Below are 27,711 nucleotides of genomic sequence, written 5' to 3'. Positions count from 1 at the left end.
AGCTCAAGGCAGGGGTGCTCCAGCCCAGCTGAAAGCATCACATAAAAAAAACAGACTATCAAAACCAAACATTTGCCTAAATCTCAGGCACGTGCAACAACTGACTTCAAGGCGCGCTTACTCCCGGCCGTCTCCCCAAAACGAACCATCCAGAAGCAAGCTGCAGGTCTATGCCCTGCTCCGAACGAATCATTTTCCTACTCTGAAAGCAAAGGCTGCACAAAAAAAAGCAACCTCGGTGCATTCCCAAAATTTAATCTGACTTGCTGAGCCACAGCTGAATTATTCACGATGAGCGCCGTGGTTTCTGTGAAGGAGCGAGCGTGCAGGTAGCACCCATTACGCCGGCAGATCTTTCAAGCCAGCACAGCTCACGCCTGTGAAGAAGCTTGTCCGGCTCCTGGCCTGCTCAGGCCGCAGGGAAATTTAATTATTTAGGTTTCTCAGCTGCTGCATAAGTATCAACCATAAAACATCAGTTCATAATTGAAATGCTGGTGCTCAGCACACGGCAAGAGAAGCTGCGTCAGCAGGGATGAGTGAGGCGAGGCTGGCCAGCGGGAAGAGATACGTGGGAACGGGAGCTGAGCTTCCCCTGCCAACAGATTCCTCCTGAACACTGGGGGGAAAAAAAGACAATTAAAAAAATAAAAGGAGGAAAAAGGGAAAATTTCAGAATGGATCAATCCACGGGACTTCTGTTGAGCATGAAACAGCCTTAAAATATTGCCAGGAGAGTGCAAGCAGTTCATAAAATGATGTAAAGGCCTGGACTTATCATCGCTAATTAATCTCCCATCAATTAAATAAGAAGCACTACTAGTCTGGAATAGAAACAAAATTTAAAGCCACCGTGTTGCTACTCAGCGCTGTGATATTCCACTACTTTATTTGCACTCGGTAAATCCATAAAGAATGGAGGAACTGGCAAAACCAATTTCCTTACTGCAATCCTCAAGACGAGGAAGCAGAGGCTGCGACCTGATCCATCAAAGTCCAACTGGTTTCGATCATCGCTTTCCAAAACACTTGTTTTTATTCAAGCTTTGAAGGCAACACATGGGGGGATAAACTCGTTCCATGTTTCTGTCTTTACATATAAAGCCACGTAAGTGCTCCTGCCTGTACCTAAACCCCATGTTTAAAGTGGTTTCGTTTAAACAAGTTTTTCTGCATTTTAATTGCATCCCAACTCCCAGGATATTCCGTGTGACACAAGTTAGATTAAAAAAAATTTAATAAGAAAGCACCATTCTGTTTTTGCACTTTACCATAGAAAATGGTAAGCCTAATTACGAGGATATTAAGCATTCTAGCAGCTTAAATTACGAGGCTATTAAGCTTTGTGGCTGCTTAAGCAGATATTTTCCTCGTTATCACACGCACAGGTTCGACATCTATGCCAGCTCTTGGTTTTGGTTGCAGTCAACATGTCTTAAGGGGTCTTATCCGGTAAGGATCAAGCACTCAAGAAAAAAACCAAACCAACCTATAAACGCAAAACTGGATTAAAAATAATTATTTCAATGAAGGTTTCCTGCTTTTCCATGCTGGTCCTCAGCATGGCATTTCTCTGTAGATACCTGAGTGGTTTTGGAGCTTGTACACAGTTATTTACCAGCTTTGTCCTGTATTAACTCCTTACAAGTGGGGATCCAGCATGAATGACATGAAATACTTGTTTTCTCTTCCTCCTCATGGGCACTATGAAAGTGAACATGTGCTCTCACAGATGGAAATCGCCGTCTCCTGAAATAACACGCAGCTAAACGCCGAACTAAATACTCACGGGTAAGAGTGCTTTGAGCTTGATTTCGACAGATAATTATTTCCATTAGTGCCTCTTCAAAAGAGGAGTTAAGGACAACAACAAGAAAAAAAAGGCAGCACTTTTTTTAACCAACAAAACAACAAAGCGACAGAACAAAGAGCATTTTAAAAAGCAACTTGGTTTTGTCTCAACTTTTTAGATGCATCAGCGGGGCCCCAACAGGCACAAAACCAGCTCCCCTGGGACTGCGCTTGTCAGAATCACAGAACGTTGGGGGCTGGAAGGGACCTCTGGAGATGATCTAGTCCAACCCCCTGCTAAAGCAGGGTCACCCAGAGCAGGTCACACAGGAACGCGTCCAGGCGGGTTTTGAATATCTCTGGGGAAGGAGACTCCACAGCCTCCCTGGGCAGCCTGTGCCAGGGCTCTGCCGCCCTCAGAGTAAAGAAGTTTTCCCTCATATTCAAGCAGAACTTCCTGTGCTCCAGTTTGTGCCCGTTGCCCCTTGTCCTGTCCCTGGGCACCACTGACAACAGCCTGGCCCCATCCTCTTGACACCCACCCTTTAGGTATTTATAAGCATTGATAAGGTCCCCTCTCAGCCTTCCCTTCTCCAGGCTGAAGAGCCCCAGGTCTCTCGACCTTTCCTCGTAGGACAGATGCTTCGGTCCCCTCATCATCTTCGTAGCCCTCTGCTGGACTCTCTCTCCAGGAGCTCCCTGTCCCTCTGGAACTGGGGGGCCCAGAACTGGACACAGCACTGCAGGTGTGGCCTCACCAGGGCAGAGCAGAGGGGGAGGAGACCCTCCCTCGACCTGCTGGCCACACTCTTCTTGATGCACCCCAGGATGCCGTTGGCCTTCTTGGCCACAAGGGCACGTTACTGGCTCATGGTCAACTTGTTGCCTGCCACAACTCCCAGGTCCTTCTCCGCAGAGCTGCTCTCCAGCAGGTCGCCCCCCAGCCTGTACTGTCACTGCCTTTCCTCCTCAAGCAGCACGGTCAGGCAGCTCACCAGCCCTGTTCCTGCCAGGCTTGTGCAACGGCGTCTTTCTCCCTGTGCAAGGGGTTGAGAGCACTGGGTGTGAAAGCACGAACCGAGCCACATCCTGAGGAGAACAGATTAAGGCTGCAGGGTAGATCACGATTCTTTTCTCCTATATCAGGCAATTAAATTTGTGTTACCTTGGGTTTATTTCCTTGTTTTCAGAGATATATCAGAGAAGCTGACATTCGGAAGAGCGCAGGTTAGCGCTGGAAAGCTGCAAGTTAGTTGTATTTTGGGGGAGTATTATATTAAACCATTGGGCAGGACTGTCAGAAACGCTGATACCTAGAGCTATTGCCAGTCATGTGCTGATGAAAGACACGGGGAGAGAAAAAAGTAAAACATAGAGCAGGAGATAGTCATCTTTTGAGGCAGAAATGAGTGTTTTGTCCCCAAAACACTTTGGAAATACCAAAAAACTCATTCAGGAGAGAAGAGAGGAACTCGCCGAGCACCTGGGACGCTATGCTCGTCCAGCTTGCAAGTCAGCACAGACTTTTTGGCCCAGTGAGTGACCACAATCTATGGGTAGACTTCCTTGTGAGAAGGAAAAGAAAGAAAACACGATGTTAGGATCGGGGTTTAAAACAACGAGCGTGTTTGTGAGAATCTGCCCGAGGGAAAATAGTTTAGAAAATTAAAAAACTCCACAGCAACAGACTGAAAGCTGTTAACCAACATCTAATTAATCACAAACTGCAACCCCCACAACAAACCATTAAAGGGAATTACAGGCAGGAGAAAAATACTCACGCAGCAACCAAGCTTACCCAGACCAAAACAAGTATTAAGGAAAAAAAACAAACCTCAAACACCACCATAGCGATGACACCTGAACAGGAAAAAAAAAAGCTTTTGACGAAACGATCAGGACTTCACCGTGAAGGGCCAAACCTGAGGTTATGTTGTATACAATCAGGTTTTGTTTTTTAATATCAAGCAGAAGGTAATCTCTAGGATCCTCAGAAAAACAACCACCCTGTGGTGAACGCCACCACGCTGCATGCTGGCACAAGCAATGCTCGGCCATTTTACAAGCACAGGGGAGTTTTTGGCTACTGTTTGCAATTACACCAGAGGGCACGGTCACTGCAAGCTTGCCTGATTTCTGTTGCTCTCGCTCTGCTCCAGCCTTTAACTCTGCTAGTGCAGGTTCGGTGCCTGGCCAGAAGGTCCCGCAGAGCTGCTGCAGCGGCGCGTTTTCTGTCCCGAGGGCTACACAGGCCCCACAGGGATTTCATGATCCGGAGTCCTGCTCAGTTAAGCAGTGAGGAATCAAATGTTTTGAGAATGGCAACTTTTAAACAATTGCCTCTCATCTTTCCCTGATTATAATAATAATTAAAACAGACACCTGTGACTCAAGTCTTGTTTGCCCATCAACAAGTTCCTTTTGAAGTCTGACATAGCTGTCTCATATATATATACTCAGACCCCTCCTTACAATAAAGCCTTCACTTGGACATGGTTCTTCTGGGCCCCGTTTGAGGCTTTTTTTGCTTCTTCCCCCCCACTTTGAAAGTTAAAGCCACATCACCACAAAGTAAACTGCAGAGGAAGAGAAGTCAACACACTGTAACTCCTGGAATAGCCCCACGTCCACCAGACCGACCTCCCTCTAAGGACCCCTACACAAGGGGATCTCCTCCTGGTGCAGGCTGGAGAGCTGAGAAGCCAAGTCAGATGCTCAGAGGGGAGCAGAAGAAAACAGAAGTTAGGCTGCTGGACAGTGTGGAGCAAGTCACCTGGAAAAGTCAAAACTGAACGTGAAATAAAAGGCAAGCCAGCACAACTGCTTTAGGAGGAGATTTCATTACATAGAAGGTTATAAGTTCCGAATTGTGAAAGACTCTTTAAAGTACACGAAGCTGGGATAAAAGAACATAAAAAGACCTGATGAGCCACGGACTCAAACCTTGACGCTCTATTTAATATAAAATAAGTTTTGCAAAAACCAGATGGACTCAGGTGACACCTATGGAAGCTGACTTTGCACATCCTCCTATGCTGTGTGTTCATCCGAACGTGAAACACATTCCAACACGATGCAGAGTAGAAACCTGTTTGGATCTCAACATCTCAGAGCAAAAGACTAAAAAAACCCCAACCAAACCCCAAAAACGACCACGCCACAAAAAAATGGGAAATCTAGGATTATATAGCACTGATCAGGATCTCTTTATTGAGAAAGCTCAGAGATCATTCACAGGGTCTTTTGCTTATAAAATTGTCATTTTAACACCAGCAGGGTACAAGAGGAGGTATTTTAGATTAGATGTTAAGATAATGGCAGATACAGACTCCTGAAGAAAAAGACCATAGCTTTTCTTATCAAACCAGTTTTGATTACTTGTAAAGTTGATATTTATCATAATAATTCTGATCTGGAGCTTACTACACCAATAGCTCCTTTGAAAACAATCTTCTATAATGAAAACTGTGACGAGGTTGACCAGTATTTTTCAAAGTAAAAATTAACATTCTCACCTAACCCTCCCCCCGTCCCACTCAACTGTTTTAGTCTAATGGGTTGGGCTGAGGTAAAAAACTGGCTGCATGCAAACCATATGGCCAGCAGAACTACCGATCGTCCGTCTGGAAATGTTTAAACCACCTCCCATCTTCCCGTTCAAGTGATGCAGTAAACTCCAAAACACACAACTAGTGTGAGAAGAAAAAGATCAAGGAAATCCGGAAAGTGGTTTGACGGATTGAAAAAATCCCCAGAAAGAATCAAATGCTTCCTTTGAGTAAATATAGAGTCTTAAACACGGTCTCCAATTCATAAACACAAAAGAAACATTATCAACATGCAGAGAATTTAACTTTCAAGGGCTGACCTAAGAATGTGATTAAAACCACAGATGCAGCGATTCCCTACCTGGTTTGCATTTGTCTTTTACTGAAAGACACTGGTTCCTCTCAAGTTTTCAAAGCAAAACTCAAATACTTCAGGGTCACTTGATACTGCCACTCCTAATGAGAAAAACACTTGGTCCTCACTGTTGCCTTTTGGCAAATAAGAGAGCTGGAGAGGAATGCCCCCAAGTAGAAGCTCATTGCATCTCAAAATACTTCTGCCTGCAGTACCCTGGGTAAGTAGAATACGGACAGCTCATTAGCAGATGACATAGCGGACAAGTCTTGAGCCACGGACTTCCCTCACTCTCTGGCAGTGGCGCAGGATATTGAGGACTCTATGGAAGCGCTTATCCACTTTCAGCTGGGTGAACTCTTCGATGTCAGCGTCCACAACAAAATATTCACCTGGAAAACAAATAATGACTTTGCTACAGAAGTGACTATGTTGTAGGACACACTTCACGTTTCACAAGTAACAACACAACCTCTTCTTCACAATTCCACATGCAGATGAAAAAAAAAAAAAAAAAAATCCAGTCAGCAGTAAGACAGCCTCACACCATTTCAGGGATTTTGCTCTTTCTCAATTTGTCACCAGAAAGAAGAATTGCCACCCCTCTCATTAAGCTCAACTATCTGCAGGGCCCACAGGCCCCACCCAGCGAGCTGTGTCTAACATCTCAAACCATCCATGCTCCTCTATCAGGGTATAAAGTCTGCAGCGGGTTCAAACACCACCCAGGGACAGATGCGCGACGTTCCACAGATGTGCTGGAAGATGTGGATGGTAGAAAGTCAACGGACAGCACACCTCGAAGAGCCTAACACTGAATCTCTCTTCGAGGCCTGGCCCTTAGGTGTCCTGCTCTTAGTGGTGTCCAAAGCATTGACCTGGGCAAAACCAAACAGATGCTCAGGGTCTGCTGCAAGATCGTAGCACGGCTTTACAGAGAAAGGCAGCACGCTTCAGCGTTTCCATCGTGGAACACAGCTGAGCAGCAGCTCAACTTGAATCCCAAGAAGTTGCCTCGCCACATCTGAAATGAGCTGTGCCTGATGACGTTCTACTCAGCAGGCACTCCAGTTCTGCAACTGGCCCGCTGCAAACCAAAGGGGAGAGCCCTGCATACATCAGAACTGGGCAGCCCACCGTTCCATTGACTTCTGTCAGATTTGGAAAAGAATAATTCTTCATTCATGAAGAAAATACGAGAAAAAAAAAGACTAATTGCTTGGAACAGCATCCTTCACGTGTCTCTAAGAAAATGGCACAGGAAGGTCCTGCATCAGAGCCGGCAGCCAATCGAGTAGAATACTGAACGCTTAATGCTTCCTGTGACATGGCATAAGGTTTTAACCACACATCTTCACAAAACCACCAGAAAGAAAAGCAATGTGAAACCAGGAACGTGCTAATTAAGGTGTAAGAAAGAAATGCCCAAGAATCTTTAAGGAGAGGAAGTAGAAGGAAATCACAGATTCTTCTGCAGTATCATGCTTTCAAGTCTTACAGGGAAGAAGTCGCAAGGCTAGAGGTGTTCTAGCTTGGAAAAAAAAAAGAGGATAGCATTCTCCCTCCTCCTCTTATCCTTCAAGGAAGGCAGCGGCAGCAGCGTTTTAGTCAAGATGGAGCACCTCTTCTTTCTATTAAGTGAGCGGAGAGTCCTTCCCGTTCCACTGAGGAGAAGTAACGCTGCTGAATTTGCAAACAGATGAGAAGTGGAAAGTTTCTTCACTAGGTAAAGAAAAAAACCCACATAACTGCTTAAACTCTAACTCCAGTTGGATAGGGACCATTTGTGATTTCTAGTAACAGGGCAATTCACCTAAATGAGGGACCCAGGGATAATCCGCAGACTGGTTTCGCAGTCTGTAATATCCAGGGGGAGCACCCAAATCTGTGCAGAACACGATTTCTTCTTCTATATGCCCAGAATTCAGGGCAGCAACGCTCAGCATAGCAGGATTTTTTTTTTAATGAAGAAATCAGAGCTGGATAAAGGGCGGTGGTTTGGTTGGTCTGCGCGCTAAATAACTAGCTAAACTAACTGAACCATCTTTCTGGCTGGAAGGTTACCCTGAAAAACCAGGCAGCATCTTTTCTCCTGGTGAAATCAGAGGACGAGGTCAGTTGGCAATCAGCCCAGGCTGAGAAACTGTGGGAATCCTAAAGAGAGAGGCACTCGCAGGAGAAATTTAAGCAAACAAATCAATGAATGCACCACCTCAGCCTGAAAAATGCAATGGATAAAGACATTTAATCATTTTGGGCTAGCCAGATAAGAACAGTCTGACAGCCTGGCAGACCTTTTCTCTAGACTTTCTAGATGATTAGTCACAACAAACCAAAACAAACCTACCCCCCCGCCCCAGATGCTGAATGCCCTAGTTTCCGAACCGAACTTGCCAACATAAAGAAGAAAATAAAGACTGTCTCTCAGGTATTTGGAAAAAAAAAAATTAAAAGCTGCAATTTTTCAAAGTTAAAAAAAAATACTTTCTGGTAGAAAATGAACTCTGACTAGTTGTAGCTTTCTCAGGTTGCTAGAATGGCTCCTTCATCGCCGCCGTGGATCACGGGGCAGACTAAGCAGCATTCTAGGCCTAGAAGGGCCCTTCTAGTGCTTAGCCTCTCCTCTCCAGCCACGGGCTCAATCTCCTCACCATCGTCCCAAGGGCAGTAACAGCTAAACCAAAAAGACACCGTAAGTTACAAATGCTGAAGCAAGTATGTTAAGAACTCCCAGATTAATATGAGACATTGTTAGACTGAAGCAGAACTTGCCTAGAAAAAAACCTACCAAACTATCCGAGCCCAAATCAGAAGCCAGAGGTGAAGCAGCCTAGCTGCGTGCCTTTAGCAGGCTTTTATTCAAGTCCTTTATTACAACACTGACTTTCATGCGACATGTTTATCCTACAGGTCTCAAAATGAAGTGCCAAGCATGTCCATCAGATCAGAATTCCTTCCCTTCAGAAGAGTGGCATCTAGAATCAAGAAGTTCGTGATGTCGTCACCGTATTATAATACTGAGAGAGTCTTGATCAGCGACAAACTCAAAGGAAGGAAGAAAAAAGTTGTAGTTTGTCACAAGGTGAGCACTCAGTGAAGGCACTTAGGGCAGAACGTTCTTGCATTCTGTCCAGGGAAAAGGAAAAAAAAATAATGGAGAGGTGTTGTCAGGAAAAAAAGAGCTCCCTTTGTGCAAGACCCAAGTTTGCTCCACGCTTTGTGTCTCAACTCAGAAACACGAGGGCGTCCTAAGGACATCGCCAAGCTTGATATGTGCAGTACAGCCCTCCAGGAATAATTACACACGTGTCCTCAAAAGGAAAGGAATGTCAAAAAAGAGACTTTGAGATTTCCTGCGCCACATATCTTTGGAAAAACTAACGTGCAAGTACAACTTGCTTTTAAACTGCGAGGCAGACATCCTGGTGCATTTTCACTCCCTCTATGGCTTTTAGGAGGGGAAAACTTCAGGTTATCAGACAGTCCTGGCTCTTCCTCAAAGTTGCTGCAGCATGACTGATTACCCAGATTTCCCAAATTCAGAACAATTTTTCAACAGTCCGTGTCCATTCTAGCTTAAAAACTGAAAACACAGTTCCGTTCTCAAACTAGGAGTTTCCAGAACTTGTAGTGATTCCAAATTCTATCTTTGTGCACTCCAAGTTTTTGCTACACCATCACAAAAGTGACATATTTTCAGTGAAAACACATAGAAAGTAACCAAATCAGCAAGGGGAAAACTCTTCAGTCACAACAATAACCCTCGTTGCTTAACTATATGACTTTACCCAGAGGAAATGACTGGGCTTTCTTTCTACTGCCTACCCAGCTCTGGATAGTAACTTATATTCCTTATGGCCTAGAATCTGATCTGGAAATGAATCTCCTTTCTGTTCTCCTCCTCTTATGTCAAGGGAGAACCAGAACTTCCCTTGCTCCAGACTGTAGAAGAGTTGTTCGTCCCCTGTAGTGGACAGGAATTCTTCACAGCCAAACCTGGTTTAGATTTCTGTGCTGGGAAGGGGGGAGGCAAAGCCCTGATAAGTCTCCAGATTTGTAAGCTGTAAGTTACACTATAACATGAAAAGCACTTGGTGTCATTAGTCATTCAATATTTTGTCCAGTATGATTCTACTTGTGCTGCAATATCCAGGTGTTACGTGTTTCATACTAACAAAGTTAAAAAAAAAAAAACAACCCAAACCTTTTGTATCCTTAGTTTCATCTTTCAGGAACCTGTGGTAGAGATTTCTGTCTACTGTACTCAGAGATTTCAAAGGCTGACGCAGGATCTTGTACTTGCTCACCACGGCCTTGTTCATATCTTGAAGAACTGCGTTAATCTGATCACACGTTAAACGACACTTCATATACCTACAAACAAAAATAAAAATCAGCAACCAGAAAGTCACAAACGAAGTTCCACGTTTATTTTTCTCTTTCATCAATCTTAATTGAACATGTTGCTCCCAGTTAGAGGCAGTTTCTTCTGCTTTGTGTTAATGAATAAACACAGCAATTAATTTTGTCCATGTCTTTCATTGTTTAATGATCTTGAAGGTAAAAAAGCCATGACAAAACCCAAACCAGAAAGATGAAACCATAGAAAGCTGAAGGAAGAAGTCAAAAGTAGCTGAAGCTGTAAGGAGCCTTTCAAAATGCAGTAAAGGTTGCTTTTCTAGCATACCACTTCGACTACAAACCCAGAAAACCAAGCAACTTTGCAGAAAACATGACGCAAGCCAAAACTGAAATTAAGCGTTTTTGCCTAAGAGCGCAATTTGGTTCATATTATAATCACAAATAACCCGTGCTTCACCTTAGAGCCATTCCTTTGGTTTTTTTGGGGAAGAAATACCAGTTTGGGCTTGTTTATTTTATTGTGTAGCCTACTGAGCTATACAGACACAACATCCTCTTCTGAACTTTCAGAGCCTTTCATAAAACTAGTACTAAAATAATAAGATCTGTTGATAACAGCCTAGAGGTACAGGAAGCACAGAAGATAAAAACAAAGTGATGTGGAAATATTATAACAGTGGAATATTTGCAAGCAGGGCTCTTCAGTATTTACAGACGTAAAGGCACGCATTCAAGGAAAAGGAAATGTGCTCCAAACTGAGAAGCCATTATATAGAAATGAAACACGAAACTCCTAGGACGAGCAGCAAGCTAAATACACAACAAAAAGCCCAGAAAACACCGCAGTAAAAGCCAGGGCAACCTGGCAACTTGAATTACCCTGCGCTTGCCATTCAGTTGCTACAATAAACCAAACACCGACGGCTGAGTTTGGTTCAGTATCAGTTTGGAGACGTGTGGAATTAGCAGACTTCTCTTTAGAGAAGTGTTACAATTTGTTTGGGGTTCTTTAGGTCAGTAAGTCGGGCAGCCAAAAGCCACTGAGACTGAAAAGATCAGTGAACAGGGAATTGATTTTAATCTGAACGGAAAAACTGAATCTTTGGAGAACGTACAAAGAATTTAAAGCACAAGCAGGTAATCAATTACAAACTCAATATTCCAAACCCGTATGTGGGCAGGCATTACACAATCGCCAACTAAAAACAAATGCTTGCTGGAGATTTTAGATAGAGCCATCCCCTGCTGGGGAGACAGCTCTGCACAGGGTGTGTAAAGTCCTGAAATCAAAGCGATTGCTCTAATTTCAGACCAAATTGCCATTAAGTTACTTGTAGACAGTTTTTAACTGCATGGATATTTTGACTAATCCAGATTTAAAGCTGGAGGTGCGGCCTTTTTCATAAAAAAGCTCTACTTGGCACATGTAACATCTTCTCAAAGAAAAGCAGCGCTGCCACCCCTGAAAGCCTGTTTATGAACTCACAGGAGAAGGTGCAGAGCTATGAAGATTAAGGCCAGAGGTACAAAATACCTGTATTTAAGTTCCTGCGCTCCCGCTGTCAAGAGAGATACAGTGAATACACTTAATAAAACCAAGAGAACACCTCAGCCCACCCTGAAACAGAGAGAGCGGATTCCGTTGCCTAAACCTAGGAACCCAGCGGTCTTTGCGAGGCCCTTGGGCATCCAACATGCTCCCACGGGGCCAGGAGATGTGCTGGGGCTTACAGAAAATTCAGTAACTGAAGATCTGGCAGAAGATGCTAAAGCATCTGCAGCGGCAACCAGGCAGCTGAGCCATTTTCTGTGCTGACCAGTCATCCTACAAGAGCAGGGGGCAGTCGGGGAGCGCAGTGACACCTGTGCCAATGTATGTGCCTTAAGCTGAAACTAAATTCTAAAAGCCACTGGAATTTTTCTTCTGTAGGGATCATAAGAACTCCAGCTGTTCCGCAGTCTTCTCGTGTTTCTAGCCAGGCATGGCTAGCAAACCCATCAATGTGACATTTATTTCAGCCCATACGTACACTAATGTACAAATTCAAAGTCAGGCAGCTCCAAATTCATCCATTTAATTTCGATTTAAAACCTGCTTCAATACACCAAAAGCAAAAACATCCAGAGCTCTTTTTTTTTTTTTAAATAAAAACCAAGTGACCCAATTTCTTTTTTTTTTAATCCACAGAAGCCCTTTTCAAAACATTTTTTCCCCATCGGTACGGAAAGAAAAGTGCTATGTTCTTCAAAGAAAATAACAACATCAATCTATCACAGACACACCACTGGAAAAAGAGATAAATCTCCTAATGGCCAGCCCTGCTCCCTCAAAAACGCTCAGGCTAAAAGCAACGTATATTCCCCCAAGTTACCATCTTCTGAGACTTTAGAGCTATAATGAACGTGCAGCTTCTAAAAATATCTTAAGCGGTAAGAATTTGAGAGACAGAACGATCAAGCGTTTTCTTTTGCCTTGAATTCAGAGTTAACTGAAGACATCCACTGCGCAATTTCCTTTTTTTCCCCCCTTGCTCCTTTCTGCCACAGATTTGAAGGCTAAGATAATTTGCAGGTTTCTCACTGTGCCAGAGTGTTCTATTTGATCAAGCTGCTCCACATCTGTGCCTTAACACAGCACGTACCTTTGTTAAATACCTGCCACAGAGTTCTAAAACCAGGAAAATCTCAATAAAAATATTTCTATAGCGCAGTCGAAGACACAACCTGTCCATAAATCAGCGATGAATAGAAGAGGATGCAGTTGGCCTCTGTCCCCACTCTCCCCACCCACAAACAGCAGTGGAAAACCTTCTGCTTTCAAGGATAATGAAACACTTGAAGGGACTATCAGGGAAGATCATAGCTTTAACTGGAGGTTAAATCAATATTTGGCTGGAATGGTCCCTGTCTACTTCTCTTGCCTTGGCAGAGGTAAAGACCAAAAATTCCCACGCTCCAGCTTTACCTTTCCAAAATTTTATCAGAAGAGAAGTACCCAAGGGAGCAAATCCACCAAATACTGGGTATGATCTGCAGAATGAAAATATCAGTTGCGTCCACTTTTAAGAAGTGAACCAAGAGAGTTCTCTCTCATGAGTCCAACATTCAGGCTCCTTCGTTTTTTGGATTGAGCCATTCGGTGGGAGAAAATGGAAAAAACTGCTCCCCTGAGAATTCTGAAGGCTATAGGAACGACAATTTGAAAGTAAAACACAATCTTAAAAATTTCGTATTGAAACAAGTGTTGTCAGGGAACACACCAAATCTAGAGTCTAGCTTACAATTTAGCCTTAGGCATCAAGAGAATTTTCTCTCATTTGCAGAAACATTTGTCCTTGTCCCCAAAATGTCATTTAAGAAAAGTTATTGCTACATGACAGACTTCAGACAAGGATCTCTATTAATCAGGTCCTGATGGTAGGGGGAAAAACCCAGAGCTTTCTATTCCAGAAATCCGGGATATTTCTGTGGGAGGTGGGTTTTTTTGCTTTTAACAAGTCTGAGCTCTTTTCCTGTCTCAAAACTGATTAAGTCAAGACCTGACGTTTTCAGAAACCAATAGTTGGGTCCAATAAAACCAGTATTTATCATTATTTTTCCTTTTAAGGGGAACCACACCTGTCATCTTATGAGATGATGGCTCTTTTTTGTTAAAAGTTCTCAAAACAAATAAAGAAGCCATCTATTAGCTAATACATTTCTGATTAGACAATTAAAGTGACTTCTGAGACAAGCGGTTTGGGTTTTAACTGGTTAGTTCTGACCTTCCCAGCAGATACATAGAAAGAACCTAATTAGCTCAATTCATTACATTTTCAGGTTTGCCAGTATTGCATGTAAATTATTTGGAGCTCTCACAATGACGTTTCACCCCGCGGAACATTTAAAATTTCAACCCATCTCCGTCACTCTCAGCTCCGCAAGAGCTCACTTACCCAAACCTGTGTTTGCCACCCAAACGGGCACGGCAGGGTCTAAGAAAAGCCGCGCTTACTTACGCAGGAACGCTTTTGAATTCTTCTGCAGTCAGTAAGAGTGCTTCTTTAACAGGTTTGGGCTCTTTCGGAGGTTTCTTTGGACGTTTGGGTTCTACAGCTTTTGTTTGTTCTTCACTTTTCACAGGTAGCTCCTTGGTGCTGTAAAACACATGAAAATTCAGTGTATAAACAGCAGTAAGGAGAACACAGCTATATTATCAGGTCTGGTTACGCACAGACCTAAGCTCCAATGCATCTGCTCGGCTGGATGAACACAACTCACAAGCTTTCCCAAAAGAAAAATAAATAAAGCAAGCCAACTCCACTTCAAACTGCGCGCTTTAGCCGACTCCATTACAGCTCTCCGTCTCACCGCTCGCAAGGCTGCTCGCCGGTGAACCGGGCGCACTCCAAAAGCGGCACAGAGCAGCGAAGAATCCAACGTACCATCACATTTCACAGAACACAGAGCTGCAGCCTAACAGGCAGATTGGAACTGCTTCACAGGTCTCTGAAAGAAGTTCAAATCGGGGGAAGCCTGACTCATCTATTAATCTTTTGAAGCAAAGAAATTCAACACCATCCGGCAGGCTGGGATTTCTTTTATTTTATTTAATTTTTTTCTTTTTTTTTTTTTTTTTTAGGCAAGATCCCAAAAGCTGAGGGATTTCCTGCTTTGAGTGATTATTAGAGCATTATTTTTATGATTTCACCCTTCCTCCAAACCCTCAAAACGCCAAGTAATTTGCTAGCCGCTCTCCTACTCGTCGGTAGGACAGCATTTGGCCAAATTCTCCTGACTACGAGGATATTATTGGGCTGAGATGCACACCAGAAATCACAAAGCAGCACCCAGCTGACCTGTCACAGAGGACTGATCCTCTACTTTGATCTGACCTTCCCACAAGAAGAGATCTTTGATGTGGGGCCCCGCAGCCGGCCAAGGGCACAGCAGCGCCTCTGTTGACCTGAGGGCCTGGATTTGACGCGTCACTTGAAGTGACAGCCCCAAACCCAGCGTCCCGTTTCCCAGGGGAAGATGACTGCGGCATGGAGGACAGCGAGTGCCACCTGCTGGGCTCCCAAACTGCCTAGTCCGGGACCCAGTGACAGGGGAAGCTCCGCACCGTGCTGTGCAGAGCATTCGGAAACCCATGACGCCAACAGTTAAATTAATTCACACGTATCCATCCCCCTCACTGCCACAAACCTCTCTTTTCTAGATGATTCCGCACCCCCAGGTGCTTCGGGTCCCTACACACCATCTTGCCTGTACATCGCTGCAGTGTGATGTTACGCATGCAGCTCGCTGCCGACCTCGACCATGAAAAGAAAGAACTGAAGCTCGTGTTCAAAATCTGGCTTTGGAGAACCCACTCTCTGAGTGAACACCTGGAATACAAAGGGCTTAAGATACATTGAACTTGCTTTGTAGTTCAGTGAGGTACCTCCAGTAAATAAGAACATCAAACCCAAGAACACAGGAAGAGAAACAACACGAATTGTTCAATGTCTGTGGGGGTGTTTTCATTCTTTCTGGGATTTGAAGGCCTGTCTGAGCAGCGTTCAAGTGCTCGCTCTGCTTCCTGCATCACTTAGCTCACGACAGTCACTCAACAGATGGTCAGTACTCAGCTCCCCAAGCATTGGGGGACGTAGAGGAACAGAAATGGAGAAGCTCAGTGGAGGAAGATTTGGGGAAGAGGAATGAAGCCCTATTTACAGTGGCACACCAACAGCAGTTGCAAGCTGGCGGAGCACAATCTGGTAGTTGCCGGGTTTTACATACGTGGTTCACTCTAGAAAGGGAAGGAGCAGTTAAAGTCGTGCCACAATTAGCTTCTTGATCAAAAGCAGGACAAGACTGGAAGGAAAACCAACACCCCAAAGAATCTCTCTGATCTCAGAAGTGACAGAATCACTAAATATGCCTCATTTGCATCTCAGCAATTTCCAGGAGCTAACAGAAGACAAAAGGTTTTCCTAAATTAAGCGACGAAAGGAAGGCAGAACCCCTGTGGTAATTTCTGAACTTCTATTCTTTCACACAGAGACAAAAAACCCACAACATTTCAAGTGAAAAGGACCGGTATGTCCACACTCGTGGGCCACGTACCAGCTCTGAGTTGGTTCAGGCAGAGAAGGAGGAATGTTCTCATAGAGATGCTGTGCTTCGCTTCGATATCTCTCAACAGACTTCCGGAGCTCCTGAAATTAATGTTAGACTTCATCAGAAATCTGACACTATTAATGTCAAGCAAGTAAAATTATTAGGGCAATGCTAAAGTAATTTTTTACTTGTCGAAGAAATTTGAGTGGGCAAGTAGTAAATATTCAATAATACACTCCAGCAGGTTTGGGCAGGGGAAAGGTGGTGCTGATGAAGACAAACCACAGGGAACTCACCCATATTTCCCAACGAGCACCTTCATAAAAGACTTATCATGAAGGCACTGCAAACACCCACTAACCCAACAGAGAAATAGCCTAATCAAATCATTTTCACAGCTACTGCAAGGATGTAAAAATAGAACCACTCTTCAGATCACAGTATCTAGTCTGATACAGTCATGCTTTCAATGTATAAACCGTGAAAAACAAGAGTTTTACATGTTCACTATGCTGGAGAGCTGCTTAATAAACCATTGGTAAGCCTGTTCCAAGCCCCAGTTTCTCATGCGAGCACACGCATCCGAACATACCACTGACGATCTAGGAAAGAACAGCTATGCGCTTATCAAAGATTTCTTTGAATCCTTCAGTATTTTACGAACAGGGGGAAAAAAAAAAAAAATTACTTTCAGCAAATTATTCAGTTGTTCTTGCCGTTGAACTTCGGCTTCCATTTTATTCATGAGATCATGCAAGATAGACATCTCCTGTCCTATTTCAGGGAGCACAGACTTGACGGATGGTTCTTGACCTGTCAAAGAGAGAACGTCAAGCCAAAACACCTCCAACACAAACCCCAAATCCCATTTCCCTCCCCTCCACAAGCAGTGATTATGTACCAACTCCACGCTCCCCAACCCCCAAACCTTCCCACAAGAAGCAGCAAGATTCGGAGGTCAAACAGTCGACATCTTACTCCACACAGCCAACAGAGTTCAAAGCTGCTGAGGAACAAAGATCTCTCTCCAGCGTGATGTTGGAAAGCACTGAGCTGCACCGACTGCCACGCAGGCTGCAGGTGGAAGACACGGGTCTTAACCACAGCCTGGCTTTCACAACTGCTTGGCTGCAGCACCCTGTTCTCCTTCGTGACCTCTGTTTAGGGGAGCTCAAAAGCTACTACCCTCTTCAGAAAGTTATAGGTCCTCTTCCAAAAGGAGGTCAGCCTGGATGACTATAGGGGGGGGCTGAAGCACCTCCCCTGTGAGGACAGGCTCACAGAGTTGGGGTTGTTTAGCCTTGGAGAAGGCTCCGGGGAGACCTCAGAGCAGCCTTCCAGCGCTGAAAGGGGGCTGCAGGAGAGGTGGGGGGGGGGGACTCTGGATCAGAGAGGGCAGGGATAGGGCGAGGGGTAACGGTTTTAAATCATCAAAGGGAGATTTGCAAGGAAGAAAATCTTTCTGATGAAGGTGGTGAAGCACTGGCAGAGGCTGCCCAGAGAGGTGGTGGGTGCCCCATCCCTGGGAACATCCCAGGTCAGGCTGGACGGGGCTCTGAGCAGCCTGATCCAGTGGAAGACGTCCCTGCTCATGGCAGGGGGTTGCACTAGATGGCCTCTGAAGGGCCCTCCCAGCCCAAACCGTTCTGTGAGCAGACTTTCCCAACCAACATTTCTGTGGTACTGTGTCTAGGAAAGCAGATGAATCTAAAACCTTCAGATCAATTTCAGCACCTCAGTTTAAGTAAGTTTGCTGCTCACTGTGTGTTTTCATCAGAGCCAGGCACTCCTGGAATGCTCGGACTGGACACCTGTATAAACTTCTGTCTCTGCCCCTGCATGTTTTTGTAATTAGACTCAACATACTCGCCAAAATATTTTTCTTCTCCGCTCTGCAGCTTTCCCCACCAAGGACACAGAATGTACGGTACGTTAAGTACCAGTCTTCAAGTCCCTCAGAGGAATATGTTTTCACTTAGCCTACGTTCCCTGCTTGGCACCTAGCTCCCCGATAACACCCCCATTTTGTCATCCTTGCTCACTTTGTCGCTATTCTCTATATTTTACTCCATTTCCACCTCGCGTTACGTTCCACGTCTAATTAGAGCATTCCCATTTTCTGCAAGGAGCTGCAAACCAAAACCCACTCTTAATTTCTTTTACCTATGTTTCTTAGTTGAAGAGAGTTCTTAATAGTTGAAATCTTTGTGTTGACATGAAGGCATAAATCTTCCAGGTCTGAGGACACCTTAGCCTCTGCCATCTACACCGAGGGGAAAAAAAAGAAGTTAAGAAAAATTTCAGTTGCAAACACTAAGCACGCGAGCAGAATTTTTAAACGGACCCTGATTTGTCAAAGAAGCAAAGGGAACTTAAATGAAGTGGTAAATGTGGTATCTACCTTTTATTTTACGCAACTGAAAGTAGGAGAGGAAGCACTGGCATTAGACAAATCAATTACCCTGAACTCTGGAGGTAAATGCAGGGTAACGCCAGTACAACAATTTCTCACGAAATTGGGTTAAGTCTTCATTATACTAAGGCGTTCGCTGTTTACTGTGATAAACAAGAAATATGTGGTTTATATAAAGCAGTTCTATAAAGCACTCTCAGGGAGACAGTTTTGTTTTCTTTTAGAAAACAAAAGAAAACGTGCGCTTGCTCGCTGGCAGAGCACGGAGGCACGAAAAGTAGCATCATATATCGGTTACTTTTGTGTTAAGTATAGTTATTAGCTCTATTAGAGGAACTGATTTATTAAAAAAAGTTGCCGAAACGCCTCTGCGTCACGACCCTCCACTTAACGCTGCCGCCTGGCAGCCCCGGCGCTTCCCGCGCTCACGCAGCTCCCTCTGGTGGTTCCTTCGCACCCGAAAACGAAGTTTTTTTCGCTTCCTTTGAAAAACCCACCACGACCCAGCAGTCCCGCCGAAGTAGTCAGGAGAGATCCGCCGACTCCCGCACCGTAGGAGAAACCGTGAAGCCCCGCGGGAGACCCGTCGGCGGCAGCACTCCCCCCCCCCGCCCGCCTTCTCTCCCTCCCTCTCTCCCTCGCCCCCCGACCCTCCGCGGGCATTCCCTCCCCCGGCGCCCCGCTCTCACCGCGGCGGTGGTCGGAGCTTGGCCGGGTCAGCGCGGAGGGTCTCGGCTTCCCGCCGGAGGAACCCGCCGCCGCTTCAAACCCGCCGCCCGCTCGCGCGCGCAGGCACAGACGAGGCGCAGGCGCGGGAGGCCGCTGCCGGGGAAGGCGGGAAGGGCGGAGGCGGGCGGTGCTGAGGGGAGAGTCCGCCCCCTGAGGAGCCGGGGATACGCCGGCCGCGAAGAAACCACCAACCCACTGCATTTATTTATTGGCAACATGAACTCTGTTTATTTCGGCGTTCAGCAGAAGACAAAGCCCTCCGTTAAATCTAAGTCAGTTTTCCACATAAGCATACTCATACTGGTATGTCTCCTATAGAACATCAGCATCGCCCCCTGCTTTCTTCACTGTGTGTGTGGGGGGAAATAAACAGAAAATAAACAGCTTACACTTACCCCAAACTCATTTTTTTTTTTCTAATTAGCTACAGCTATAAAGGCTTATTGCTGAGGATGGACCGCTTATCTCTCCAAAAACAAATAAACAAAAACTTCTGTTGCTTTTCTACGATACCGATAAACAGCTCATACCTCCCTCCCCAACTCTAAAAACAACTGAAAAAAACCCCAAACCCTAAAGAACTGAGAAACAGATTATCAGATAAACAAACGAGTTAAAGGACCACTTTTAAAGCAGTGATGCAATTCAAGAAGTGACCGCGTTCGTCGGACCTTCAAGGAGAGAGGAAAACGGGCAAACGAGGAGTCGCATGATGCTGCCAGAAATTGCTTGATAGAAAATGCAGCGTCTTAACATTTTTAGCGGTGAAAAGCGGACAGGCCTTCAGTGGCGCAGGAACGGCTGCGCTAACCCCTCCAGCAGTCCTGTTTACACAACCACACCGAGCGAACGTGTCCCGTGACTCCCATCTTACAGCCTGGATTCATCCCCGTAACTCTTGCAACTTCTACATTAAACAGAGACATGGTCTGTCTTTTAGACAAACCATAAAAGCATCAGTAAAAGGAGAAAAACAAAATTTCAAAAGCCCTGCTTCATAAGCAATTTTAAATGTCAAATAATAATAATTAAGAAAAGACAAAAATACCGAGCCAGAGAGATATCTCGAGCCCAAAAGCTCAAAACACACAACCCCTCCTAACTGGGATCGTTCACATTTGCTAGCTGTGTGGAAAAACAACTCAAATGTCTCTTCTAGACTTCAAACACAGGGTTGTCTTGCAGCAACAACCTCTGCAGTAAACCGAATTACAATATAATTCAGTGAGAAATGAAAAATAAATAGAAACACCATCAGATATGGAGAAAACTTATTCTAACTCCGCATGCTTATGAAGAATATTTGAACTTGGCATTCGAAAGTTTCTTCTGCTGTTTCACCATGCCATGGGAATGATCTGACGTTTGTGCGGACAACTGAAACCCCTCCTGCGGTCTCAATCAGTTTAGTGATTAAAAAATAACATTTCTTCTGCACGTTTTAAGGGTAAAGAACTTTCTGGAGTTTATTACACCATCTGGTGCTACCTAAATCCAGTTCTACACTAACCTTACAGAAAGCTTGGGTATGCAATCAGGGCGCGTTACTGCAGGGCACTGAATACTGCAATTGCCGTTTCACATCGCCCACAACAAACTGTCCCAAAACAATACACAATGTTCTTTCTGTTTCTTGGATATAAAATATTTAGCAAGAAGGTCATAAATTGTCCTTTAGCGTTCATCCTTACAAGTCTGTTTGATCATCAGGAAGCCAAAGAAAAGTGATCTTTGCATTTTATTAAGCAAACACCCCCGAGTAAAGTGGCTGATATCCACTGTCTTCTCTCTTGCAAGTAAGCACACAGACACTCAGCATGCCGAAGAACTGAAAAAGAGAGAGGGAGGTTTAGTTCTGCTGTATTTTGTTTCAGTCACCAGACCCAACGCCTGTATGTTCATGAGACTTTCATCACAGTGAGGATATTCTTTTCATAATAAAAAACACTTAGAAAATACATCTACAGAAAGTGGGGGTTTTTTGCATATCAATTTCCAATAATAATTCCAGCTAAACTTTTTTTCTCCCTAGTTTCTCCCCTTAATTTACACATCCACCCTAATTCCTAGTTATCTCACTGTGGGAAAAAATTCAGTGAAAGCATGGGATTAGTCTGGACTTAAAACAAGCTCTGTAAAATATTTAAGCATATAAAATATGCAAATAAAGATAGTGAAGAAAATGCCCTACTAGATTTTTGGATCCCTCCCCTTATCACCAGGCAGAAGAAATGGAGAGAGTTGGAGGAAAACAAATGAGGAACAGACGACTGGGTCTGCTTCAGAGCCAGAAGGAGGCTGTAGGCTAATAGGACATGGTAGAAGAAAAAGCCCTGAGATCAAAGGGCAAACTATTATTTTCCTGAGGAAAAAGATAGAAACATTTACCTTTACAATGGCAAACCCCAGGATTACAAGCATAGCATAGCTGATAACGCTCTGCAGCCCAGACTCCAGCTCCTCTGCACAGCCCTGCCATGAAAGAGATAGGTCAAAACAAGTTAAAAGACATTAATTCAGCTGGAAGTTGTTTTTTTTTCTCTCCCCAACACTTCAAAGGAAGCAGGACCTTGTAAGGCCTGTCTAACCAACTCCTGCAGACCTGAGGGCTTCCGTTCTTGTCTTCCAGACCTGACGACTTGTCCATCTCCTCTCGCTTGAGGAGAGGCACTGACAAACCACAATTCGATGACATTTGCTGCTTCTCAATCTCCTCTAGCTCACGTGTGTTAGTGTTAAAGAAGTGCCCAAAACTCAGAGCCAGGAAGACCAGCAATGGTATCTATGAAAGTCAACTGACGGGCTTGTGCCCCAGACTGAAGGAGCTGGTATGCAGTTCTCCAGAGTCAGCATGGTCAGCCCTGGCAAAGTCTCTTCCCCTACCCCAGATCTGTTAGAACACCTACGTGCCCACTCTGGCCTTGTCACATTGCTTCTGTAGCAACGGGAAATAGAGGAGTTACCAGACAAGACCAAACATCCAGACCGGTGTCCCTCCTTCATCATCTAGGAGCTTTCATAGAATTACACGAGAAGGAAGTTAGCTAGAGGAAAACAATGGGGAGAAAAGAGTTTGGGGGGCAAACTGCTGAGGAGGATTGGATGAAGTTATCCCTAAACCCTGCCTGAAGTGCTTTCCTCATTGGTTCTGGCTGGTTCAGAGAATGATCATGGCCCAACTGTGAAACCGTGCCCTTTATCCTCACCCGCGTGTTGAGCTCCTGCGGCTGATCCAGACGCCCTGTGCAATTCTTCACATCTTGCCTGCAGCAGCTCAGAGGGACGCTGTTGTTACCGGTGGAATTAAACCACTGTGTGGTTGTCCAGTCACTGTAGTTCTTCGCCCCGCAACAATGAAGCTGCCAAACACGGGACAGTTACAGGGACGTACGACTATATACGAACATGGATGCTAATGTGGAGTCAAGCCTCTCTCAGACATGCTGGGCAAGAGCTGCCCGCAGTATGCAGCGGATTTACAAGTAGCAGTACTTCAGGACAACAGCCTTAGATAAAATAGATCAACTTCCCTTCATACGTTATTACCTCCCTATTGGTTTATTCTTGGTAAAAGCTCTAATATTGAAGCGACAGCTTGCAGGAAAGTCTTCTGTCATCGTTCTATCTTATGGTACAGGATTCTTAGCAGCAGCTATTCACGTGCACTCATTTGGTCTGATCCAAAGGCCTCTTGTGTCAACAAGGTCATTAATTTATACGAACTTCGCACCAGGAGCCTGAAAAGGCCAACTCTACAAGGTGGGGAGCGCCCTCAGTTGCCTTGGAGGTTGTGATGCTAAACACTGCTGCAGAGCTGAGTTCCAGCATACGACCACACGAACCTTCCTCCCCTCCCTTCCCAGCCCAAATTCCTTGTTTAGGACCCAACTGGTCTTTTCTAAATAATTCTCAAGACAATTTAAATATTTTCTGACCTGTTCTTGCAAGTAATCCACAACAGTAGACTCTGGATTTTTCCCATCATACTTCTCAAAGACTGAGCGCATTGAGCCTTGCACGTCAGTTTTTACCTGTTCAGAGAGGAAAAAAACCCAACGTATTGTTTTAACATGAGAGCTCAGAATTTTAGCTAGGGGAAGCTGCAAAAGATCTGTAGCCCAACGAAGTCAGGGAAAAAAAAAAAAACAACCAAGAAAAACCAAACCACCAAGCAATGTTTTAGACAAAATGCAGGTGGCACTTAATCACGTTCCTGGATAGAAGCTTGCCTCTGCTGATGGAAGAGCCCTCCTTTGTGAGCATCAACGACTGTTTAATCCAACTTTGAGATTGCTGTGATGCCTGCCACGTATTTGATGTATTCACCAAGTTCCCGACAAAGACTGATCCACGTACTGGGTGGTGACAACACTGGATCTATTCTTTACTTTTAGGTTAGTACAGAGATGCTAATTCATTGCTTACCTTTTCCCTGTAAACAAATCCCAGGACAAAAGCAGCTACTTCTGCAATAAATATAACCAGGATAATGGCCAAGAACTGAAATTAAAAAGAGAGAGACTTTAAGGAAGAATTCCACAGCATTTTAATTCAATTGCACATTACCCATCACATTAACTTATAGCGGTAAGTTATCATTACCCGTTGTTACCTCTCCAATCAACATAGTTTCCAGAAAATAACTTAGAATAGATTACTGTGCATGGCTGGGACTGTGACAACACTCACCAGCCCTAGGCCAACTCGAGACTCCCGGCAGGTGGCACAGCAGCCGATCAACCCAATGATGAACATTACCACAGCAACGCAAATAATGATCACGGCTGGCAACACAGCATACTCGTCCTGCAGAAAGTTGTCGTAGCTCTTGTAGGTGTTAATGACGTAGGCCCCGACATAGCTGAGACCTGCTGCTGCCGCCTGAAATGCAACAAAGAGAAGTTCTTAGCAGCTTTTTTATTAAGCATCTACCCAGGAAAGTAAACGTGGACCTTTTTGTAACAGTGCAATTAACATTTCAACTTTAGGAGTCACGACTACAGCACGCAAAGATCTAGAAGAAAAAAAAAATGCTGCATCTGACACTAGCTACCCATTCAAACTTTAACACAGAGAAGAGAAAATTCACTTCCCATCAACCACTGCTCTCATAATGAAGCACCACTTTAGCTGGGCTGAAACATTGGAGTCTGCTGATGAGTCTCTGCAGAAGGCCAAGCTCACACTGCCCACCCAACATCCTACCTAACGCTGTGTTTGCAGCAGTCGGCCTTTAAGATGATCACCACAGGGCTGGGTTGTTGGTTTGGGGCTTTATTTTTTTGGAGAAAAAACCTCATCCTTTCCAGTCTCGCAACAGCATTAACCACTAAGACAGGCACAAATGTTCTTCATCTCAGCAAAACACAGTCCCTCCTTTTCCTGGACGACAGATTTCTGCATCCTCCAAAATAAACTCTCCTCCAAGAGGATGTTTTGCTGATGGAGGCCAACAGAGGGTGCACCAGTGCCCAACTGGCAGCCCTGGTGACTGAAGGCTTTTATCTGCAGAACTGGGTACAGCCATGGAAATAACACCAACAGACTCAGCAATGCCCTGACAATGCCTCACCGATGGCATAAAAAAGAATTCTCTCAAGAGTTACAACAGCTCATCCACCCTTTATAATCCTGCAGCACAAGATGACGCCCGTAAAACGAAGCACCGTCTGTACTCACATTCTGGAAACTTGATGGAAACCAGTCTGTTTGTTTTCAATAGGCTACAGCTGGATTTCATCACGCAGCTTACGAGCAGTTCGTTACTTCCCCTAGTGCTGTACGTTTTAATTAAATCAAACACTCCTCACACTCGAGCTAAGACTTGCTAATTCCTTTACCTTGTATGGCTCCTTCCCCTCCAGCCAGGTCTGGTGCCTGCCCTTCAATTACCTCCAAGTGCAGGGGACATCCTTCGTTTCAGACAGCTCTCATCCCGCTCCACTCTTGCATTCCTGGACGCTGCCTGTACCTCAAAATTACCGGGATCAGATGCACCAAGTGATGAAACCAAGATCAAACTAACCCTTAGAGACATTTAGCACATGTCATGCAAGATCCTGCTGTGCTGGGGCTCAGATACAGCAGGTCCTCTACAAAGTGAGGTATCAGGAAAAGGAATGGGATCACCCATTCTCAAGAGGGTTTTTTCCTTTTCCAGAGTCATTGGGGTTTCAAGCAGTGCTAAATTAAAGCACTTCCTAGAACTTCCTTTAACTTTTCCTCTCATTGAGGAAAATCTCTTTCCCATTTCCCTGCCTGCAGGCATACAGTGACCAGGGCTTCCTCCTCCCACCCCCTTTTTTAGGGATGCAGGGAAAGGATGAGACCACTTTAGCTCAAAAGGGCACCATTGCCTTCTCACTTCACCACCATGAGCAACGTCGCCCCTTCCTCCTCCAACACTATGCTCTTACACTGAAAGTGGGACAGAAGAGGTCCCTGGAGGGGTAGCAGCACTAAAGGAGGGTCTGGGGACACTGCGCCTCCGTCCTGCCTTGCCTTCAGCTGCACAAACAGAGCGAGGCGTACGACTCAAAAAGCGCAACCCATATTTGTGGCCTGGAGAGCTGGATGAACGTGCGACTGTCCCCCTATTCTCCGTCCTGGAACAGCATCATCTGGGCATCTATAGAGAAGGAAGCAACACTTGTAGGCTAACTATCCATCATCATGGAGAAAATGTGGGATTTGCCCAATATATCCTTTATTTCTAATATTTTCTAGGACTATCAAGCACCGTGATTGGCCATGTTGGCCCCAAACCCAGTGAAAACAATGCAGATTCAAGACAGGGGATGCAGGGGCGCTTTTATTAACCGCAGAAATGCTCTGACTGGCTGGGCCAGCACCAGCTCATACAGTTCCTAAAAGGATTCAGAGTTTGGTCCCTGCTCCCATGGAAGCTGTATAAAACATCCAAGTGACCACAGCAGGAACAGTGTGATGCTCTGGGTTGACTTAAAAACTCCTCCCTACTCTTGCATGGCAAAATCTATTCCACGAATAATGCCACAGTTATCGTCACAATCGTCCCATCCCGACTATGACCCCTGACTGCATTTGTTGCTGGGTTTTGAGGCCCTCCTGGTAAACATGGGTATGGCTGGAGAGTAACGGTATTCTGGTTCCTCAGGTTTTGGGGAAGTTTCAGTCCATGACTCTGCAGCATGCACCAAGTCATAACCCTGTGCCACGAATACAGCTACAACAGGGTGATGCTCCCAGCCACCCCAAAAATCACCTCGTCCTTGGTCTCTCTGCCGCTGCCACCACCGCAAACCTAACGCAGAGCTGAGTTATGGCTTTAAAAAATTCGAGGCTAGAGAAAGTACTTCCAGGTAGTCACCCTAAACCAAAGGTGGAGCTGACCATTAGCAGCAGGAAGCCTCCTGCACGTGCATGTTTAAACCGAGCGCTCGCATCTGGGCACAGCCACTAACGAGGATGTTTTTCCTGAGGCCTTCGGTACAGCTCAGCACCCGTGTTGGGATGTCCCACCACAGCTGGCATGAACCGCCGAGCGCTCACAGAAAACCAGAAGGACTGCAAGACCCTTAGAAAGGTTCCTGGCGGAGGAAGGCAGTCCCTGGGGGAAGGGAGAGACTTTACTGCAGGAAGGGCAGCGCGGACTGAAAAGCCGGGGTACAAAAAGCCATAAATGGTGGTTTTGGCAAGTAAATCAGTCATCCGCACTCAGCAGCAATGTCGTGTCAAGATGCGCACAACGAAACAGCCTCGTGACTGAGTTAATGTGTAAAAGTTACCGTGCAAAGTTAATCATTTGTCGTATTCAGAGAAGGTAAAGCCCTGCTCCTTTGCGTAACTCTGGTCCCAGCCTTTGCAAGTAGTTCTGTACATCTAAAGACAGGCCGCTTCATAATTTAGTCTTCCTACAGGATGGTTTACACAAAAGAATCCCCCAATATTTCCACTATCCTTCTGCGGGGGATTTAGATGACAGACACGTTCTTCATCTCTCGTCTGGGTTTCTGCCTATTTTCAGCGTGCTCAAGACCCAGCACAAAGGAAGGACGCACAGGAAACGCTAAAGACGGACCATCTGTGGGAAATGAAGAAGTTCTTACTAAAGGGCTACCACAAATTCCAAAACACATTGTGAAGGCAATTCACAGGAGTCCTATAAAGCCAGGACTAGCAAAGCTCCATGACAGTATGCCACCTTCATCGAGTTCAAGCTTAATCAGTGCAAATACAGACTGGTGCTTTCATGGTGGGTTTTATTGCGACATTCAGGATTGTCTGGGTTCTGGTCAGAGATGAAACACAGCCAGCAAGAGGTCTATTGTGATTTCCAAACTTCTGCTTCCAAGCAGAAAAAGGAAGCATAATGAGGTAAAAATAAAAGCCTTTGGGTAAAGATCTGGCTTAAGGGAAGCCCCCACAAACTGAGATACCAGAGTTTT

General features: G+C 45.1%; 2 protein-coding genes across 2 annotated transcripts; both read right to left on the bottom strand.

The window, feature by feature from the left end:
* Positions 1 to 5,794: 5,794 nt before the first annotated feature.
* SKA1 (spindle and kinetochore associated complex subunit 1) lies at positions 5,795 to 20,211 on the bottom strand. The gene is made up of 8 exons (XM_086480192.1): positions 20,160 to 20,211; positions 19,300 to 19,415; positions 18,307 to 18,406; positions 16,832 to 16,956; positions 16,150 to 16,241; positions 14,055 to 14,192; positions 9,899 to 10,068; positions 5,795 to 6,086 (listed from the first exon to the last, which is right to left on the bottom strand). Exons 1-8 carry the CDS (start codon positions 20,209 to 20,211, stop codon positions 5,938 to 5,940), a joined length of 942 nt encoding a protein of 313 aa, XP_086336318.1. The 3' UTR covers positions 5,795 to 5,937.
* Positions 20,212 to 20,910: 699 nt separating this feature from the next.
* LOC104352774 (tetraspanin-36-like) lies at positions 20,911 to 25,196 on the bottom strand. The gene is made up of 7 exons (XM_009959192.2): positions 25,178 to 25,196; positions 23,975 to 24,189; positions 23,711 to 23,785; positions 23,221 to 23,316; positions 22,492 to 22,644; positions 21,674 to 21,757; positions 20,911 to 21,113 (listed from the first exon to the last, which is right to left on the bottom strand). Exons 1-7 carry the CDS (start codon positions 25,194 to 25,196, stop codon positions 21,027 to 21,029), a joined length of 729 nt encoding a protein of 242 aa, XP_009957494.2. The 3' UTR covers positions 20,911 to 21,026.
* Between the last annotated feature and the right edge of the window lie 2,515 nt (positions 25,197 to 27,711).

Source organism: Leptosomus discolor, chromosome Z (genome assembly GCF_034619465.1).
Source record: "Leptosomus discolor isolate bLepDis1 chromosome Z, bLepDis1.hap2, whole genome shotgun sequence".
NCBI classification, from domain to species: domain Eukaryota; kingdom Metazoa; phylum Chordata; class Aves; order Leptosomiformes; family Leptosomidae; genus Leptosomus; species Leptosomus discolor.
Note: the sequence above shows the minus strand (reverse complement) of the source record. Positions and strands in the feature narration are given on the sequence as shown.